Consider the following 19,618-nt stretch of genomic DNA (forward strand, 5'->3'; position numbering starts at 1 on the left):
ACGGGAGACTAATTCCAGATCAGTACTTGGGGTAAAATTAAACTTTTTTTCCACACACCTGATTTTTTTTTGACATGTTCCTTGAGTTAGGACAAACTCGGAATCTTAAGGAGCAGCAGGTGTGTGCTGAATGAAACTCAGAGGCCAGGCTCAAGTGAGGGGTCACAACCTTGGATGTGCTTAGGCAATAGATGATCATGGCAACTCAGGAACTGCCCTAGGCTAGGTTTGAAATTCTGCCACCTTGCTCTTGGCTGAGGCAGAGTTGAGTCACTCCTGTAGCCTAGATATCCAGAAATTATTCTCAGAGAGACCAGATGAAAACGACTCCTAATCCGCTGAAGTGTACGGGATGGTAGCAGTTTTGTAAAAGAGGGACAAAGGTGAGCAGGATATGCGGTTACCTCTGAAACCAGATGTTCTCAACCTTCCTAATGCTGTGACCCTTTAATACAGTTCCTCATGTTGTGGTGACACCCCCTCCCCCCAACCACAAAATTATTTTTGTTTCTACTTCATAGCTGTCATTTTGCAACTGTTAAGAATTGGGTGACCCCTGTGAAAGGGTTGTTCAGGTGCTCAAAGGGGTAGTGACCTACAGGTTGAGAAGAGCTGTAAACCAAGGTGATAGAAAGCGTTGCTCTTCCTCCACATGAACTGAATGAAGCCTTTTCTACCCACACTGAGAAAGCTGTTTAGGTGGCCTAGGCACTCCTAAAAGAGTTGCTGCCTATGTTTGGACTGCCCCAGATCATTCAACGTGATAATGGGCCAGCTTTTGTCTCTCAGGTTACAGAGTATCTAGCAGCCATTGGGGATAATATAACACCTGCATGCAGCTTGACACCCCCCAGCCCTTGAGGAAGGTAGGAAGAATGGATCAGATCATAAAACATAGTGTCAGCAGGCTCAGGTGAACTGGGTGAGCATTTCCCAATAACCCTTTTAAGGATTAGTACAGAACCACCCCCACACAACCCCACCCCACACCCCGCCTGCACATCAGATCTCTCTGCCTTCAAAATCATGTATGGGTGCCCATTCTCCACTCTAGTCCTGAGGATATGTCATGAGGCCACTGGAGTAATTTAGGCAAATCATTAATACCTTGGATGAGTACAACAAGCCTTGATCGACTACAGGACAGCAAGTTTTTCCAGTGCCCATTGGGGAAGGTGACCCACTAGTACAACCTGATGACTGGTGTTAGTCGAGGACTGGAAAAAAAGGCAGTAGCCAACGACTTAACTCCTGTTCTTTCCACTCCTACAGCAGTCAGTCTTAAAGGAGAGAAATGCAGATACTCCTATTCCCACGGAGTGGGAGTGTGAGCCCTTAGATCTGTGGCTACAGTTTAAAAGTTCACCCCAGAAGCAGTCAAATGAGGAGAACCCACCTGAACCTCCTAGCCCTGTTTTTAGTTTGGAGTGTTTTGTTAATGCTTATTGTGTTCGTTGGCCACCACCTGTGGGTAACAAGATTTATTTGAAGTACTGTTACAGCTGCTCAAAAGGTGGAGAAAATCGGCTATGGTGCCTTTTGTTTGCCGAGTAGTCTTCCAGGAACTTTTAGTCATGTACTGACAGGCCTTTAATGTCACTCCACCTGCCCATCACCAAATCATCTCCTTTAAAGCCTTTTAGATCGTTCCCTGTGGGACTGTGGTGTATCAGAAACAGCTTTCCTGGGCAAGAATACTGCCCCCACCCTACCCCAGTACCCTAGAGGGCTGTGCACCTGACCACATAAGAGACCCCTTTGACCGTCGTACAAGACATCCTTCAAGTCCGGGCTGTGTATGGACACAGCAACCAGCCTGCAGTCTACCTATCCATAAATACCCCTTCCCTGACGAATCATAGCCCCCACTAGAACAGTGTGATACCGATTGGGATTTAAACTTAACGTGTGGTCAAGTTCTTTGTGAGGGCTGTCAACATATCCAGCCGCTGCAGCCATGCGTCAGGTCAGCTGGAATTTCAAAGTAGGGTCATTTCTTCTTGGCTGACAACCCGACCTGGTGGGAATAGACTGCACGATAGCCTTATTTCAAGACCCCACAGCAAAGAATAATCTTGCCTAACCCTGTCAGTGTTGTTCCTAGAAGGCAAGGATCCTGCTCCATTAGTACCCTGGACTGTCCTAGCTATGAAAGCTTCCTCCTCTTGCCTTTGTAGAGTCTCATCAGATGCCAGGGTGTTCTCTCAGGAAACCTAAGTACGTGTAAAGAGATCAAAGACTTGAGTCTCTCTCCAGTGGTCAGCCTTACGAATACCTGAGCTGAAATCTGGTGGTATTATGGAGGGCCTTTGCTTTGAGTCCTCCCAGATACAGATTAGAGTGTGTGCCATAGTACATACAGTTGGATGTCCCTTTCACTTTAGCCTACATCTCCCAAAACTCACCGGGCCATGGAGAAAGAGAAGCATCTGGTCTCACATAAGCATAGCATCTCCCAAGTATACATAGGTGAAATCAGAGCCCCCAATGAATTCAAAGCTGGAGAACACAGCTAGTTTAAACCCATCTTCTGGTGGGTTACCATTAATAAAAATGTAGATTGGATCAATTACATATAACTAACAGTGACTGATTAACGATACTAGAGATGCCATCAAGGACATCTTTGAGCACTTGGGACCTACTAGCTGGATGTCATGGAAAAACAGGCTAGCTTTGTATCTGATTTTAGCCAAGGGAGGAGAGGTGTGCGTCATGTTTGATGGGGAGCAATGCTGTATTGTCAACCCAAACAATACTGCCCCCACAGAACCCCCACAAAGGGGCTACAAGGGCTGGGGAAGATAACCCCACAGTTTGACTAGAGGAGTGGGATCTACACGGAAAGTGGGTCATGAATCCTAACGTTAGGAGTAAGTTGCTCCTATTTGTGTAGCCAGATGAGTTTTCATCACATATTAGGATGAGTACGGGACAGTGGTTCTTTGAGGGTCACTGAAAGATTTCCAGTGTGAGGAGCCAAGTTTAACTGCACACTTGGGGACATCCCCATGTCCACTGGAATTTGAATAGCATTTGGGGGTACCTATTAAGGCAGTTATGTAGAATTAAATAACCTAGGTGAGTTCAGGAATAGATTTAGTGAGGTGGATATGAGTTGGAATGAACTTCAGAGCACTGTTTTATTTATTGTTTATTGTATTTGAAACTTTAGTCCAGCAGCTTAACAAATATATTTCTTTTCTGTAGGATCAGATATTATCATAGGTAGAGATCCCGTGAACAGAGTCTTAATGTTTCCCAAGTGAGCAACCCTTGGGAGTGTTGAAATGATCCACTATAAAGGCAGATATAGTATAGACAAGAGCTGGAAACACAGGGAATCCAGGACAGATAAACCTCTCAGGAACAATAATGAGAGTAGCCATACCAGGAGGGTAAGGGGATGGTGGAAGTTATCAAGGAGTCACGAAGGTGGGAGATGGGGGGAGGGAAAAAGGGGGAGCAGATAGCAAGGACTCAAATAGTAAATGTTTAGAATATGAAGAAGGCAATACATGTACAAGTACGTTTGATAGGATTGATGGTATGGGATGTTACAAGAGCTGTAAGATAGCCCTCTCCCAAATAAAGTGATTCATTTTTAGAATAGCAGATAACAGTCTGAATGGACATGATAGCAGCAGATTTTGTTTGAAATGTAAGTTCATATTGGACCAAATAAGGTCTTGAATCTCAGGACAACTGAAGGTGCATTCACACCGTATTTGCCTTATTCCACTTGGCAATGGTATTAACCCCTTACTTATATTTAATTAATGAGCTATCCATTCCCCTAGGTGAGCCATAAACATCTCACATTTCCATAGCCATGCCAGTCTTTTCTGATTCCTTGTCGTGAAATTGAAGCCAACTCATGGTGATACTATATATAAGGCAAGGTAGAGCTGCCCCCAGGAGTTTCCAAGACTAACTTTACAGGAGTACAAAGCCCCATCTTTCTTCTGGGAGCAACTGGTTTCCAATTGCTGACCTTGCCACTATGCCCCCAGGGTTCTTCCCTTTCATTTAGTGGTAGTTAAAGACTAGGAGGGTCATATCAATGTACTGAATGTTTTTCTTGCAGTGCACATAATGTCTTTATTGAGAGTATGGAGAACTTACTAGGAATGATTGCCATAAGGGCAAAAGTAGCATAGATCTTGGACATCTGGCTATTTTAGAGCCCAGAACTGATGATCAAAGTGGTGATCAATCTGGCCTAATTCAGCCATCACTGGAGTATCACTATCTCCTGGTTAAGCTATTGCCATAGAGTTGATTCTCCAAATTAAACTGTTAACTTTACAGCCTCTTCTGTGGGCTGGGTTCCTTGTTTTCTGGTTAAAGACTTCTTTTTTTTTAAATAAATCATTTTATTGGGGTTCATACAACTCTTATCACAGCCCATACATCCATCAGTTGAGTAAAGCACCCTTATACATGCGTTACCCTCATTCTCAAATTCAAGACTGCATATCTTTAATGGGCTAATGTAACATAAGATGTGAAGTCTTCAAGTCACTTGTCCGCTTCTTAGCCATGTTGTAGCCAGCTTCCAAATCAGACAAGCCAGAGACCTGCCTCAGATGTTGCCGTTATTTATTTAACTCTGTTGTTTCTCACAGTTTTCCTTAGCTTTACTGCTGGCTGGCATCACGATCTTTGGTGCCATGGTTATGATGTTTTGTGCAAATAAAGCAAAGCACATAAAGAGGCACAATGACTTATATTTTAACTCACAAACGCAATCACTATACGTTGTCTAAGCAACAGTAGAGCTTAGACAGAAGCATCACCTGTTTGTGTCCACAAGGAGACTTGATGTGCAACTCACTCTTGCTTGGCCCGTATGTGTTTTTTTTCAGGTCTGATTTTTGGCTCAGCTATTCAAAGTTATGAACATCAAGTAGATTATTTTAACCTTTGCTGTTCCAGTAGTGGAAAGTTGGAGCTTGGAGTAATTAGACAACTGAGGAGGTATCACTAATTATTTTGTTACTTGCAGAGGGAAAAAAATCAGGGGTCAACTTTAAAGCTCTTGTTTCTTACTGGAATCTAACTATCTGAGAATCACTCAGGTTCTTGTTTAGGATGCCAGGTTTTAGATCCTTCCATCTCAGACCTATTGGTTTTTAATTTGGACATTAGTTCAAATGTTGGGCTCTGACATTTTTTAATTAAAACTACAATTGTATATTTCCTGGAAGTTTCGGTAGATCTGTCAGTTTTTCTTAATGTTGGCATATTAATTGTACCATGATAATTTTAACTGACAATAGAACTGCCTCACATGCTTTCCAAGACTCAGTCCATCCTGTTGAGACTCTTCCTCTTTTTCATTGCCCTTCTACTTTACCAAGCATTATGTTCTTGTGGTAGTCTGTGATACTTTGAAAATTCTTTACCAGCACCATAATTCAAATGCATCAATTCAATACAGAATTTTCTTGTGGAGAACAATGAAACACTGCTTCCATTCTTCCTCGGCATCCTCTCTGTATCTCCAGCACATTCATGTCCATTGTGCTAGTTCATCTCACCGAGTCTCCCTTGTCGTTGCTGGTCCTCGATTTGATCAAACATGATGCCCTCCGCCAAAGACTTAAGTCTTTATAGAAGCAGATTAACACATTGTTCTCCCATAGAGCAGCTAGTGGATTTGAACCACTGACCTTTGATTAGCCACTGTGCACTCTGTACTTACCACATTTATTAAAACTAAAGGGACCTAATTAACCATCACCCCAGCTAATTACAGAGCCATTGGTATTGATTATCCAAGTGGACAGAATGAAAAAAGGATAGCTCTTAAGTATTGAGCACTTAAACAGATATCAAACATTGGTAAATCTTTCACATGAATTTGCTCTCCTATTAAAAGCAGTCCAGTGAAGAAATGGTTGTTTTTACCTCTTTTTTATAGATGGTCGCAATAGTTGTTAGCCTGAGCTAGTCTGTTGAAAAGCTGATACTAACTCATGACATAGGTACAAAAAAGTATTCAAATGGGATCTTGCATACATCTTATACCTTGTGTTAGCATATCAGCTTAGAATTACAGAGCATTGTTATTGACATGTTCCGTATTATTAACAAATCTGTGTGAAAATACAGAAACAAAACTTGTAATTTCCTGACATTGATTGCACTCTTCAAGTTGTGCTCCATTCTCACTTTCTTTTACTAATTAATTCTACAATTAACCTAAACGCATGCATTTTTAAAAAAAACCTACCTCTCCTCACCCTAGCTAACCACTATTGATTTTTGTTTTTATTTGCTTAAGAGCCCTAGGTGGGGCAAACTGCTTGTTCAAAACCGTCCACTGGAAGAATAAACCCCTTGCAGTCAAGGTGCAGCCCAGTAGGTCCAAGTGGCCGTCTGTCGGTTCATAAAGATTTGAAACTTTGGGGAAGTTCTACTCATACTTGATGAGTTATACCATTTACATTCACATCAGCAATATCCTATGGCTCAAGTTTCTCCATGCTTACATTTTCTGTTTAATTTTTCAATTTCCATACTAATGGGGGTAAACTAATGGGCTGTTATACTTTTAGTGCAGTAAAGAATTGTAGTTGCCATGCTCAAGTAAGTAAAAAATATTGCTACAAAATTATAAAAGCTTATTAACCAAAAATATTGAAATGTGAAACTTGTTTCTCAACAATTTCCATCTATGGCTGTATAGTTCTTAAGGTGATGTCTCCATGTCAGAAGCCTTTACCTCAGAATTCTGGGTTATTCAGTAATACCATATCAAAGTGGGCAATTTTTTGGCATCCTTAGTGAACTCAAATTCTATACCTTTGAGGTGTTCTTTGGATTTGGAGGGGGGGTACTATGAAAGGGGGCAAGATCAGGCCTTTGTGTGCCAAATGGATAGTTTCCCAGTGAGATTCTTGTGAGACAGTCCTTGCTAGCCTCAAAGAAAGAATTCAACAGTGCAACTTCTTTTTTTCATCAATACAGTTTCGAATTTTTGTAAAACTTAACAATGAACTCTCATCATTGGTCTTGTATCTTTCCAAAGAAAATTGATTACTCTTTGGAATCCCAAAGAACAGTTGCCATACCCTTTTGAATTGATCTTTCTATCTTGAATTTAACTGTGTCCGCAGATTCCTTTCAAAGCTGCTTTTTTGATTGGGCCTTCGTCTGTGAACTGTATTGTTAAATCCAAGATTTGTCCCCAGTTATGATTTGTTGTGTAAAATCCCTTAAATAGAAATAATTAACCATGTGACATCCCAACTTCAATGGTAATTCTGTAGTTTGTTTCCAGCAGTCTCAGGACTTTGGGCCCCAATTTTTCATTTATTGATTTTTACCCTCATCACTCTACTTCCTGACCTTCCTTAGAAGGCTTCATCCGTCTAAAAACTAGTTTTATGTGACGTGGCATTCCTGAACACTTACTGCAAAGCTTTAATGATCTTAAAAGAGGTTGACTTGAGTTTGCCTAAATGTTGAGGGCACCTTAATGAGACCCAAGACAAAATGTATTCGAGGAGAATGTAATGCCAATCCACAGAGTGAAGTGTGAGGCTACCTGTGAAGATTTCCAGTGAGAATCAATTTTATGGCACTAGATTAGGATATATTTAGAATACATTTTATTTTTTCTAAAAAGCAGATATTAGTCTCAAATGCTGATATGAATAATCACATCCTATATAATTTTGTATAAGGATTGGAATTTAATGTGGAATTTCAATTTTGCTTTTTATTTTTTATGGGAGTCTGAATAAACCTCACTTTCGCTAAGGTATATCATTCTGTGAAAAGAAATTCTGTTTAGTCTTTAGTCCTCAAAGTGTATATACTCAGTGCTGATAACCAAGAGCACTTTAACAAGTGTGTCTCATATCAGCTGTCAGTGACATGGCATAAGAGTTTGAAGAATTGAGAACACTCATGTGACACTGTAGGACAGGGTATAGAATGCCTGTCGGTTTCCTAGATGAACTAGGGAAATAGAAAAGCCCCGTCTTACTACCTTGAAGCAGTTGGTGGTTTTGAACTAGCGGATAGCAGTCCAATGTGGAACATTTACACTGCCAGGGCTCCTAGAGCTGTCATAAAATAGTTTGGGGGATTGACATTTAACAAAGAAATTAGTAGACTTAAACAAATTTTTTTTCCAGGTTAATATTTGAGTGGTCCTGTGGTAGAATTCTTGTCTTCCGTGTTGGAGACCCAGGTTTACCCAGGTAGTGAACCTATCGTCACGCATGCATAGCCAAAGCTTGCTTATCGATTCATCTTGACATGAAGCTGAACAGTTTTCAACAACTTCCATACTAAGATATGGGGTTATAAGTGGGGCCATAAATCCAGTAGATGACAGTTGCTGATTTTACAGATAAATTTGATTAAATACACCTAAAAATTAGTAGACTTGCTTTGTGAGACAAAATGTTGAAGCAATACATAGCTTGATATAAAGATCCCTTTTCTACAATTCTTCCATTCTTTACAAATAATACGGTTTTATTTATTGGCTAGGTTTTAAGAGACTACTGCCTGTTTTAAATAATAGTCTGTTTTTCGGTTTTCTTTGGTTCCCACCCATTCTGGACATTAATGATTTTCAAAGGGAGTATATATTCATGGCATCCTTTTAAAAGTTTGTGTTAAATCTGTATAAAATATGTAAAATTTTAACATTGACATTTCTCTCCATAGATAATTTGGAGTTCTTACAACATGGCAGACATTGACAAGTAAGTGACAGAGTTCGTTCTTTTTTTCCAGATATTTAGCATCAATTTATACTGTGATGTAGTTAATAGCAGTATAATTGTTTTACATGTTACTCATGGTTGCTACTTAAAGTATGTCCAAGATAAAATACATGTGACTTATCAGGTGTTAATTATTAGGACAGTGCTGAGCATACTAAATGGGTCATAAATACTTAGAGACTTCCATTTTTTTACCATTTAGTTATTTCCCAAAAGATTTTGGCCAAGAGGTATATAGTATAATCTATAGATATAATTATATGAAATAGATGTAGAATTTAATAATAAAACGATTGTGTGCCTTCATCAAAAATATTTTGCTTGATTCTCTTACTGATTGCACCTCCTGCCTCTCCAGAGGTATAATCATTATTCTGACTTTAATTTTGAAAACCTGAATAGCATTTACAAACTGAAGAGTGCACAAAAAAAAGATAGTCTCTAGGCTAGCTTTCTTGAGGGTCTTACCAGAGCCTTTTTTGAGAAACTATTCAGCGAAGTCATGCATCCTAGAACATAGGTTTAACCAGCTTGGAAATTGGAATGGCTCTAGTGTGGATGAATGTCTTAAAGAAACATGGTAGAGAAAATGAGATGAGCTGCACTGCCTTTGTTGCTTAACAATTTTAACAGCCTACTAAAAAGGTGTACTCGATGTTAAATGAAACATTTCCGAGATGAGAGAGGTGATTCTAATCAAATACCAACAAAGGAGGGCAGGCAGATACTGATTTAGTACAAGGTCAGCATCACCCCAGTACAATGTCTGGCCTGATCCATGCCTGCATGCTATGCTGTCTTTTATCATGAAACAATGGTGGCTGTCAACATCTGCTTAATTTTAGTGAAAGTGGCCCCCGTGTGTGATCTACAGTATAGTCTTCATGGGTTTCCTTTTCATTCTCCTCTCAGAATTGTTTGCTATATTCATATTTTTGTTTTTAGTTCTTTAGTAACTTAATAGATTGTATGGGAAGTAAATATTTTTGAGGCATCACATGATTGAATTGTTTGTATTCTACTCTAATGCTCTCTAGTTTTGGGTGTAGAATTCTAGTTGGGAGAATTTCCCCCGGAATTTTGACAATTTTCATTGTCACTTCCTCAGTGTTGCTCTGCAGCAAAGTCAATAATTGTGACACCTGAAAAATTGTATATGCATTCCTGGAAGCATCTCCAGCTTTAGAGTTCTGAAGCTCGTATTGATAAGTCTTTTCATTCATTGTTTTAAGCATTCAATGGAGGACTCCTTAGTTCTGGGAACTTTTCACTGCTTGCAGTTAGTTCTAGCAAATATGTTGACTTTTATAGATTGCCTTATTCTGTTTTACTGGAACTCTTTAGTCAGATGTTAATAATATTGAACTGTTCTAATTACCTTTTGTCCTCTTTCTCAATCCTTATGTCTTTTGTTCTATTTACTATCTTTATCTTTTTGTTCTTGGCAAAATTGAAGAAACCTATCTTTCAACTATTGTATTTTAAATTTTCTTCTATGTTTTCTTTGCTTCCAAGAGCTCCTTCACTGTCTGAATGTACTTCGTTTTGTAAAAGCACCCTGTTCTTGTCCCATTGATGTAATGTCTTTTCTTTGGATGTTTCTTTCACCTATGTAGTTTTCTAATTCTCAATTTTCATTTACCTCTATTTTAATCCTTCCTTAAGTATGAGGCAATAGTTAAGATTGACGTGAGGGACAGTTGTTGGGTTTTAAGAAAAAATAGATTGGAATATTTGAGTGCTTAGAGGTGGTGGCTTGCCAATTTGGGGATTTCCTTTATAATGGGTCATCAGTCTGGGCATTTGTGAAAAACTTATTGCCAGTATTTCTTTCTGGTTAGTCAGATTAGATCTGCCAATGCAGAGATTTTTCTAAGTAAAGATCTGAGAGGAGGCTGGAAGTGGGGGGAGTCCTGCATTCAGCATTCTAGTTTATATACAGCCAATCCTTAATATATACTCTGTCTGCTCCTCCAGGCACAGTCCTCAGTTGTACATTCAGAGAAGAAACTCATACTTTTGTTAGAGTGTGGATCAAGGCTTACCTGCTTATCAGTTTTTACTTAGTTCTTCCTATTTTAGCCACTATTACTCCTTAGCCATACTTCCAGAAGTACCATATATACTAGAGTATTATGAGCTGAGTTTTTCAGCACATTTTAAATGCAGTTTTTGTGGTAAAATTAGTTGCCCCGGCGGATATTCGGGTCAGCTTATACTTGTATATGTGGTATATTTGTTGGCAATTCTTGCCCTTTTTAAGATTCTGTGTTTATAAATTGGGCTGGTACTTGTATTAATCTGCTATTAGCTTAGAGATCAGCTCTCTGATCTTGGTTACCACTTGTCTACCTAGTTTTCACTTTCCAAACATGTGCTGCTCTTCTTGGTTGCTTTCTCTTTTAGTGTTTGTTCATTTTAAAACCTAAATTTAGTAGGGTTTTTAGAAGATGAAAATGCATGAGAGGGCTTTAAAAAGTAGAAAAATGGAATTAAAATTAGAATGGAATTTTCCACCAACTTTTTAAAGCCTTGCACATCTACCATCTTAACTCAGAGCCCTATTTATAAATCTTTTTAAAAAATTAAATTGGATATGACAACTTGATATTTTCTTTTTCCTCCACCTCTCTTTAATTTGAATGGGAAGGGTCTGAGATGGTAGTCTCATGTTCATTAAAGCTGGAGTCAGCAAACTCCAATGTATCTTGGATACTTTGGACAGTGTGGTCTATCACAGATATTCAAGTCTGTTGTGATAAAATAGCCTCAGATAATATGTAAATTAATTCATATGTTTCCAGTAGAACCTCATTTATTAAAACAGTGGGCTAGATCTGGCCTTGGGACAAATTGGTTACCATGCCTGAGCTCATCTAATCCTAGTCTTACAGGCTTAAAATTTAGATGTTCAATAAATGATTGAATAGAAATTACACTGGAAAAAGACTGATCAAAGCTATCTTCAGCTTCATAGTGTTGAATAGAAAAATAGAGTAAGATTTATGGAGATCTTGGTCTACCTCATGTTTAGGGGAAAAGCTGATGGCACCATTGAGGTAGTTTAAAAGGACAGATGACATTCATCTCATTTCGTATTAAAAGCTAGTCTAAAACAAATTAATTTATTTTTGATCATTTTATTAGGGGCTCATACAACTTATCACAATCCATACATACATCAATTGTATAAAGCATATCTGTACCTTCATTGCCCTCATTCGCAAAACATTTGCTCTCCACCTAAGCCCCTGGCATCATCAGGTCCTCATTTTTTTCCCTCTCCCTCGTGAGCCCTTGATAATTTATAAATTATTATTTTGTCATATCTTGCCCTGTCCGATGTCTCCCTGCATCCACTTTTCTGTTGTCTGTCCCCCAGGGAGGAGTTTTTAAAGGGATCACCCGCTCTGGATTCCCTGTGTTTCCAGTTCCTATCTGTACCAGTGTACATCCTCTGGTCTAGCCAGACTTAAAAGGTAGAATTTTGATCATGATAATGGGGGAGGGGGGAGGAAGCATTAGGAGCTAGAGGAAAGTTGTATTTTTCATTGGTGCCACATCGTGCCTTGACTCCCTAGAGTCCTCTCCAATGGCCGACAAATGGGCTTTGGGTCTCCACTCAGCACTCTCCCCCTGCCTACCTCCCCCCCCACCCCCATTCACTATGTTAAGATTTTTTTTGTTCTGATGATGCCTTATACCTGATCCCTTTGACACCTGGTGATTGCACAGGCTGGTATGCTTCTACCATGTGGACTTTTGCTTCTGAGCTAGATGGCCGCTTGTTTACCTTCAAGCCTTTAAGATTCCAGATGCTGATAGCCGGGCACCATCAGCTTTCTTCGCCACATTTGCTTATGCATCCATTTGACCTCAGTGATCGGATCATGGAGGTGTGCACTCAATGATACAAATTTTTTTGTTCTTTGATGCCTGATAACTGATCCCTTCGATACCTCGTGATGGCACAGACTTGAGTGCTTCTTCCATGTGGGCTTTGTTGCTTCTGAGCTAGATGGCCACTTGTTTATCTTCAAGCCTTTAAGACCCCAGATGCTATATCTTTTGGTAGCCGGGCACCATCAGCTTTCTTCACATTTGCTTGTTCACCCGCTTTGTCTTGAGCGGTTGTGTCGGGAAGGTGAGCATCATAGAATGCCAATTTAATAGAAGAGAGTATTCTTGCATTGAGGGAGTACTTGAGTGAGGCCCAATGTCCTGCTACCTTAATACTAAACCTATAAATATAGGCACATAGATCTATTTCCCCATCCTCATATATAAATATATTTGCATTTGTACATGTCTTTATCTAGACATCTATAAATGCCCTTTGCCTCCCAGCTCTTTCCTCTATTTCCCTTGACATTCCTCCTGTCCCACTATATCATGCTCAGTCTACACGTGGGTTTCAGGATTCCTCTTTGTTACATTACCCTTGATCATGCCCTACCAGGCCTCCCACACCCACCTCACCACCAATTTGGATCACTTGGAGTTCCCTTGTCCTTGGGTTTGTTAGCACCACTTCCTTTCCCCCCAGAACTGTCAGTCCCATTGTTTTCTCCTCTAGATTGTTCATCCAGCCTATCTTATTTAGACAGACCTGCGGAGATAATAAATGCACAAAAACAAGACAGCAAAGCCAAGCAACAGTATACAAGAAAACAACAACAAACCACTGATAAAGACCAAAACAAAATACAAGAAAGAAAATCTTGTAGTTAGTTCAAGGATTGTTTGTGGGCCTTTAGGAGTGTTTTCCAGTCCAGTGTGTTGGGGCACCAGCCCCTAGCCCCAAAGTCCCACCTTCAGCATTCCCTGGGGACCTTGCCGCTCCATTCCCTTGCTGTTCCACTGCACTCCCCCAGTGCTTTGCCTCAGCATGGCAGGATCAGATTGGGCACAATTCCCACACTGTCTCTGGTGCTGTCCCCCGCAGGGCCATGGGTCAGTGAGGGACGTCATGTCTCATAATGGGGCTGGCCATGTGGTCCTTTCTGTGGTCTGGCTGCTCTAATTGGGGTCATCGTCCTCAAGGCCTGGTGGGCCAGGATGTGCTCCACTCTCTCTTACTCCCCCTTCATCTGCTCCTGAGTACTCTGATCAGATACCTCCCTCTTCTGAGGCTGCAGATTCAATGCCGTCCTTTGAAATAAATTGTTCTGCGGGGAGGGGCAGGAGTCCACTTAGTATTTGGTATTTGGGCCAGCACCCAGACCTCTCCACTGGTTCCCTACTCCACGCCGGAATGTTGCATTCACATCTAGGGGCACTGGGTTGAAGTCTGGTCCCTCTTTCTCTATGGAGCTATAGATAATATCCTCCCCTTGGGTGGGTTAGCGCCCTGTGCTCCCACAACCCATTTTTCTTCCTTATTTTCATCTTTTTTTTTCTTTCCCCACCTCCTCCCTAGTTGTCTACCATGTGCATCCTTGCATTTAATCTGGTCCCTGCCATACTACACGGTCCTCACCCCAAGAATGTAAACACAATTTAATCCCTCCCCTACCCCCAAATTTTTGCAGCCCCCATGTACAATTAAAATCTTTACTAGGTCACTAGGTCTAACATCCTCCCCATACAGTCACTCTTGTGGCTGGAAAGGCAATTCCCCTTCAGATGATAGGCACGTCAGTGTTACCTGTTGTGGCAATTACAGCATCAGCTCCACAGGAGAAAGAGTCGAGGCTTTCTTGTAAAAATGGTTTCTTGTGAGTCAGAATGATGGTAATGAGTTTGTTTTTTCTATAGTATCCAGTTAGTATTTGTCCTTACATGAAAATTAAATTTTCAAATGCTGCTTATAGTTTTGAAAGTAACTACATCTGTGATCCTAAAGTTAAAATGAAAAGTGAGACAAGGAATTGATGGACATTGCTATAAATGTTGACATCTTTGTAGCTTCTTTTGTGTTCACTGGAATCTTAATGTTTAAAAACTAGATTTTAATATGAGATTGTGGAAGGTGTTGTGTCTTTTTACCTGATTCAGTGGTGCCATCTTTGTTCTAAGCATGTGGTGGATACAGATCTTGTTCTGTGGGTTAAAGATGAAGAAAGTTCAAAGGTAGTGAGTATAGGCTGAAGAGGTTTCTCCACAACTATCAAGTGCCCATGCTCCTTGTATGCCGTTTCTTGTCTCCTCCTCACAACCCCAAACTCACTTTTAGTTGATAGCTTTCATTCCCTGGATTTCCTGAGGTCCACTATGGTGGCTGCTAGCTACCTCCAAAGTGCTTTACTATACCTTTTGTCTCATGCTTAGAAATTAGTCACATAGCCCCATCTAGCTGGAAGAATTGAGCTTGGTGTTGCCATCCTTTATCAGGGTACTATTATTTACTAAGAAGAAAGAGGCGACTCAAATATTGTATAATTACTTACATAGAAGTTAGGAAACAATTACCTTTGACTCTGTTTTGTATCTTTGAAAGAGACATTAATCTAAAAATAAATATTTAAGTTTTTCTATTTTTATGATTGGTACATTTGAACCTTGGTGTGATACTATGCTATTATAGCAAAGAACAGTCTGAACTTGATCAAGATTTGGATGATGTTGAAGAAGTAGAAGAAGAAGAAACTGGTGAAGAAACAAAAATCAAAGGTATTATTTTAAATTACTTCAGGAACCAGTGATTGTTGGCACAACATGTCTTAGAAGAGTTTCACTTTGGAACTGTTTTCTCACTCTGCCCACTGGTCCCTACTTCAAGTGTAGTGACAGTGTACATGTGACATGGAGATGAGAGTAAAGGATGGCGGCAAGTGTGGACCTAGAAACCCACGAAAAGTCATTGCATGCACTGCTAGAGTGACATTGATGTAAATACTGTCCAACCAACTGCCTACTTCCTAGTTTTGTGTGAATTTCAAAATGTTAAATTTGTTGTCATGGGCTTGTTATGTTACTTCTAAATGAAAGACTAGTTACACTTAAAATATGCTTAGTTTGAAAATTTAGGAGGAAATTCCATTATCTTTTCATTCTGTTATTCTCGGAGCTTTTCCAAGTCCCCTTATATATAGGTAACAAATAATTAATGCAGGTGTCTTTTTAAATTTCAAGCAAATAACAAAGAAAACCGTATATTAAATGTAGACAATTGTATTGCCCTATAGGTGAAAAACAAGATTGAATTTTTTTATTTTTAGATGAGTTGGAAATTAATGTGATGTGTACATACTTTAGTTAGTTACCGTGTTGTAACATTTTATTAAAAGATGTGGAGATTGTAACTTTAGTGGCCAATATTGATATTTCTAAATACATGCTCACCACTGTACATAATCGAGTAATTCTATTTTTATTTAGAGTAATTTGGCCCTGAGAAGTATCTCTTGGGAAAAATAATAATGATGTTGAGTATGTTAACTTTTTTACCTAGAGACACAATTATATAGGCTACATGAATATCGGACATCACTTAGGCTCAATTTTGTTCCAGGCCTGAATTCATCTAACTGTATTTTTTGATATGTTATTTGCCTTTGAGGATTGGGAAGAGTTGTAGGTAGAATGAAGTTTTGAACTTTGCAAAATAACAAGGTGGGTTAAACAAATAGTAGGGAAATTGTTCATAGGTTGTCACATTACCTCTGAATATAGGGTACATAGATAGCAATCACTTGGAATCTGCACTTTTCCTGGCCATTATTTTCTTTAACTTGCTTCCCATATCTTCTCACTATGCCAGTGATTTATGGACAACTCAGGAATACGTCATAATTGGATTGCCCTATTAAAATAATAGCATAAAATAGCATAATTTTCATAAAATCCTTCTTTCGATGCCCTTTTTATTTATTTTTTCTTCAAAGCGCGTCAGCTGACTGTTCAGATGATGCAAAATCCTCAGATTCTTGCAGCCCTTCAAGAAAGACTTGATGGTCTGGTAGAAACACCAACAGGATACATTGAAAGGTACAAGTTCTTCTTTTCCGTAGTCCTTATGTATCTCTCTGTAATCACCACTGTAGGTGTAACTGTGCTTTTAAGACTCTCTAGGGCTTAATATGTGATAATGAAAAGTTAATGTCCATTAGATCATAGTAAAGGGCTGTTGGGAATATAAAACTCTGCTGAGTTCTACCAATTTAAATTTAGAGTTAGTTTTCTTAAAGTTTTCTTATTTTGGTTCTAGTCTTAGGAAAGAGAATGATCTTAACTATTCTCAAATTTATATAGAGGTTTGTTAAAAAGATGCATTGAACTAGCAGAAAATACTTTTTTGTTTTATTGGTGCTATAAATCATTAAAAGTGCCTTCTGGTTTTTTAAATTTTAAGCTCTATCCATATTGTTATCTCTGTGTTTTAAGTCTCATGGTATCTAACTAATTACTGCATAGTTAGCTCTCCATGATATGCATCAGCCCTATTTCCTCCAGGCACCAACAAAACCACAAATTCATTTGCACTGGACATCGTTGTGCGTGTCCTTTTTGAGAGTAGTAGGAATTCCTTTGAGAAAACTACTCAGCAACAGGAGAGGGCATGCGTGCTTGATTTTCAGAATGCTTCTATTTGGTGCATCTTTTATCCCGATCACCTTGTCATTTGTGCCAACCAGCTTTGTAGTTTACCAGTCTAATAAGCATAGGCTTGGTTTATTTGATTGGTTGCCTCCTGATTTCCTCATTTTGGGCTTCTTTTCATTGTACTTAGGATGAATCCATTTATACCCGAAGTCTATTTTCTTTTGAAGTTAATTGTCACCTTTTTTGTAGGAATCTTTGTGTATTCAAGATGTCAATATCTTTTTAAAAATGTAGATAATTCTATCTTCTTGGTGTTTCCAATCATAATGTCATTTCTATTAACTTTATCCATGGCATTCTGAATCAGAAATCCTTAATTTTTATGTAATTAAGATCTTTTGTCTTAAAGTTGTTTCAGAAATCTTCTTGTTTCTTAATTTTTCATTGTCTACTGAGCTTTAAACTTGAACACTTATTAGGTCTTTAATAGCTATAGTGTCCATGTTTGTTTTTGGTGTAGTTAAGCATCCAGTTTTGCTAGTAGCTGTAGTCACTAAGTATGTATTCTTTACCCATTTGTGTGTGTGTAGTGCACCCCTTTCTTGCATATCCAGTTCTTGTAAACACCTGTAGTTGTGATTCAGTAAACACTTTTTTTACTTGTCTTTTTGCCTTTTCTTCTGTCACTGTCAAATAACTGGCATATTTTACTGGACAGAAAAGTAATTTTTCTTTGATATCCTACCCAATACTAAATAAGGTTTCCCTAACTATATGTACAAATGGTTAATTCAAGCTAAACTACTAACCAAAATGTTTGGTATTGGAATCTACCCAAATAGCCTACACAAGACAGTTACATGGGATGGCAATAATTTAGCATTAACTGGATGGTGTCTTTTTCAATTATACCAAATGTGGGGCTATATTTAACATTTTCATAGCAAACTTACCTGGATTCTTAAAAAACAAACAAACAAACCAAAAGCCTGATTTTGATTGGAATTATGCTGTTTATATCAATGAACATGGTAGAGAGTTGATGTCTTCAAAATAATGTCCATAACTGTATTTATATAGATAGTGTATTTATATTAAGTTTAAACTTTTGCTTTTAGAGTTTGTACTGGTTAAGCTGATTTTTATATGTGCTTCTATTGTACAATAGTATCTTTGCTAAGCATTTTCTCTTGGAGCAGTTTATTCAGTTTCCATCTCTTCCAACGATATCTATAAATAATGACAGTGTTATACTTTAATTTCCCAATCCACATCACCTTTCTGTATGACCTTTACGTAGACATTTAATACTGTGTTATATAGTCTGAAAACTGGTAGCTAAGCCGTGGTGTTGTGGGTTAGGCATTGAACTACCATTAACCAAAAGATTGACCTTTTAAACTCAACAGCTGCTCCATGGGAGAAAGATGAGGCTATTTCACTCTTGAAAACACTCTAGAGGGTGGTTATGAGTTTCAGCTCAATGGCATTGGGCTTGATTATGGTTTTGGCCTTAATTCTAATCATGGAGCAAATTGGGGTATAAAATAATTTCTCCATTAAATTCAATTAGGAGATGAAGTCATAGTACTGCCTCAATCCTAGAAGGCTTTGTTAAACAAACACCAACTAAAAATTGTTGGGTTTTTCCCCCTTGATCTAGGTCTGTTTACACTTCTAAAGGTGGTGTTTCTCTAACCTTTCGAGCGAGAATTCCACGCTCTTCAGTTTAATGGAAGTTTTGGCGTTATCAAAGAGCTCCCAATAAAAGGTTCCTTTTAAATTGTCTCTGAATTTGTGGAGCAAAAAGATGTATGCATGGGGCAAGATCAGGTCTGTAGGGTAGATGGAGTTTGAAGTAAGGTTTCCCAAAGAAAATTCCAAAGGACAGTATTTGCTATTGTAGAAGAATGAAATAAGTCTATTGTGATGATCGATCAAGATTAACCTTTACTGCTGACCCCTTGAATCTCCTAAATAGCCACCCCTACCTTTTTAAAAATAATTTTATTAGGGGCTCATACAACTCCTGTCACAATCCATACATACATCAATTGTGTAAAGCACCCTTGTACATTCATTGCCCTCATCATTCTCAAAACATTTGCTCTCCACCCACGCCCCTGGCATCAGGTCCTCATTTTCTCCCCTCCCTCCCCACTCCCCCCTCCCTCATGAACCCTTGATAATTTGTAAATTACTATTTTGTCATATCTTGCTCTGTCCCACATCTCCCTTCACCCACTTTTCTGTTGTCTGTCCCCCAGGGAGGAGGTCACATGTAGATCCTTGTAATTGGTTCCCACTTTCCAACCCACCCTCCCTATGCAATGCCAGTATCACCACTCACACCATTGGTCCTCAGGGGATCATCCGCCCTGGAT

General features: G+C 39.1%; 1 protein-coding gene across 3 annotated transcripts in view; it reads left to right on the plus strand.

Moving 5' to 3' along the window:
• Nucleotides 1-19,618, plus strand: part of NAP1L1 (nucleosome assembly protein 1 like 1) — a 40,480-nt gene that overhangs the window by 7,311 nt on the left and 13,551 nt on the right. For 2 of the 3 annotated variants that reach the window (XM_075551262.1, XM_075551261.1), the window contains exons 2-5: nt 4,869-4,980; nt 8,692-8,729; nt 15,277-15,362; nt 16,577-16,679. In XM_075551262.1, coding sequence (XP_075407377.1) covers nt 8,713-8,729; nt 15,277-15,362; nt 16,577-16,679 — 206 coding nt within the window. In that variant the 5' untranslated portion in view covers nt 4,869-4,980; nt 8,692-8,712. The remainder of the gene's footprint in view (nt 1-4,868; nt 4,981-8,691; nt 8,730-15,276; nt 15,363-16,576; nt 16,680-19,618) is intronic. The other variant, XM_075551263.1, reaches the window with a different exon arrangement.

This window comes from Tenrec ecaudatus, chromosome 6, assembly GCF_050624435.1.
Source record: "Tenrec ecaudatus isolate mTenEca1 chromosome 6, mTenEca1.hap1, whole genome shotgun sequence".
NCBI lineage: Eukaryota > Metazoa > Chordata > Mammalia > Afrosoricida > Tenrecidae > Tenrec > Tenrec ecaudatus.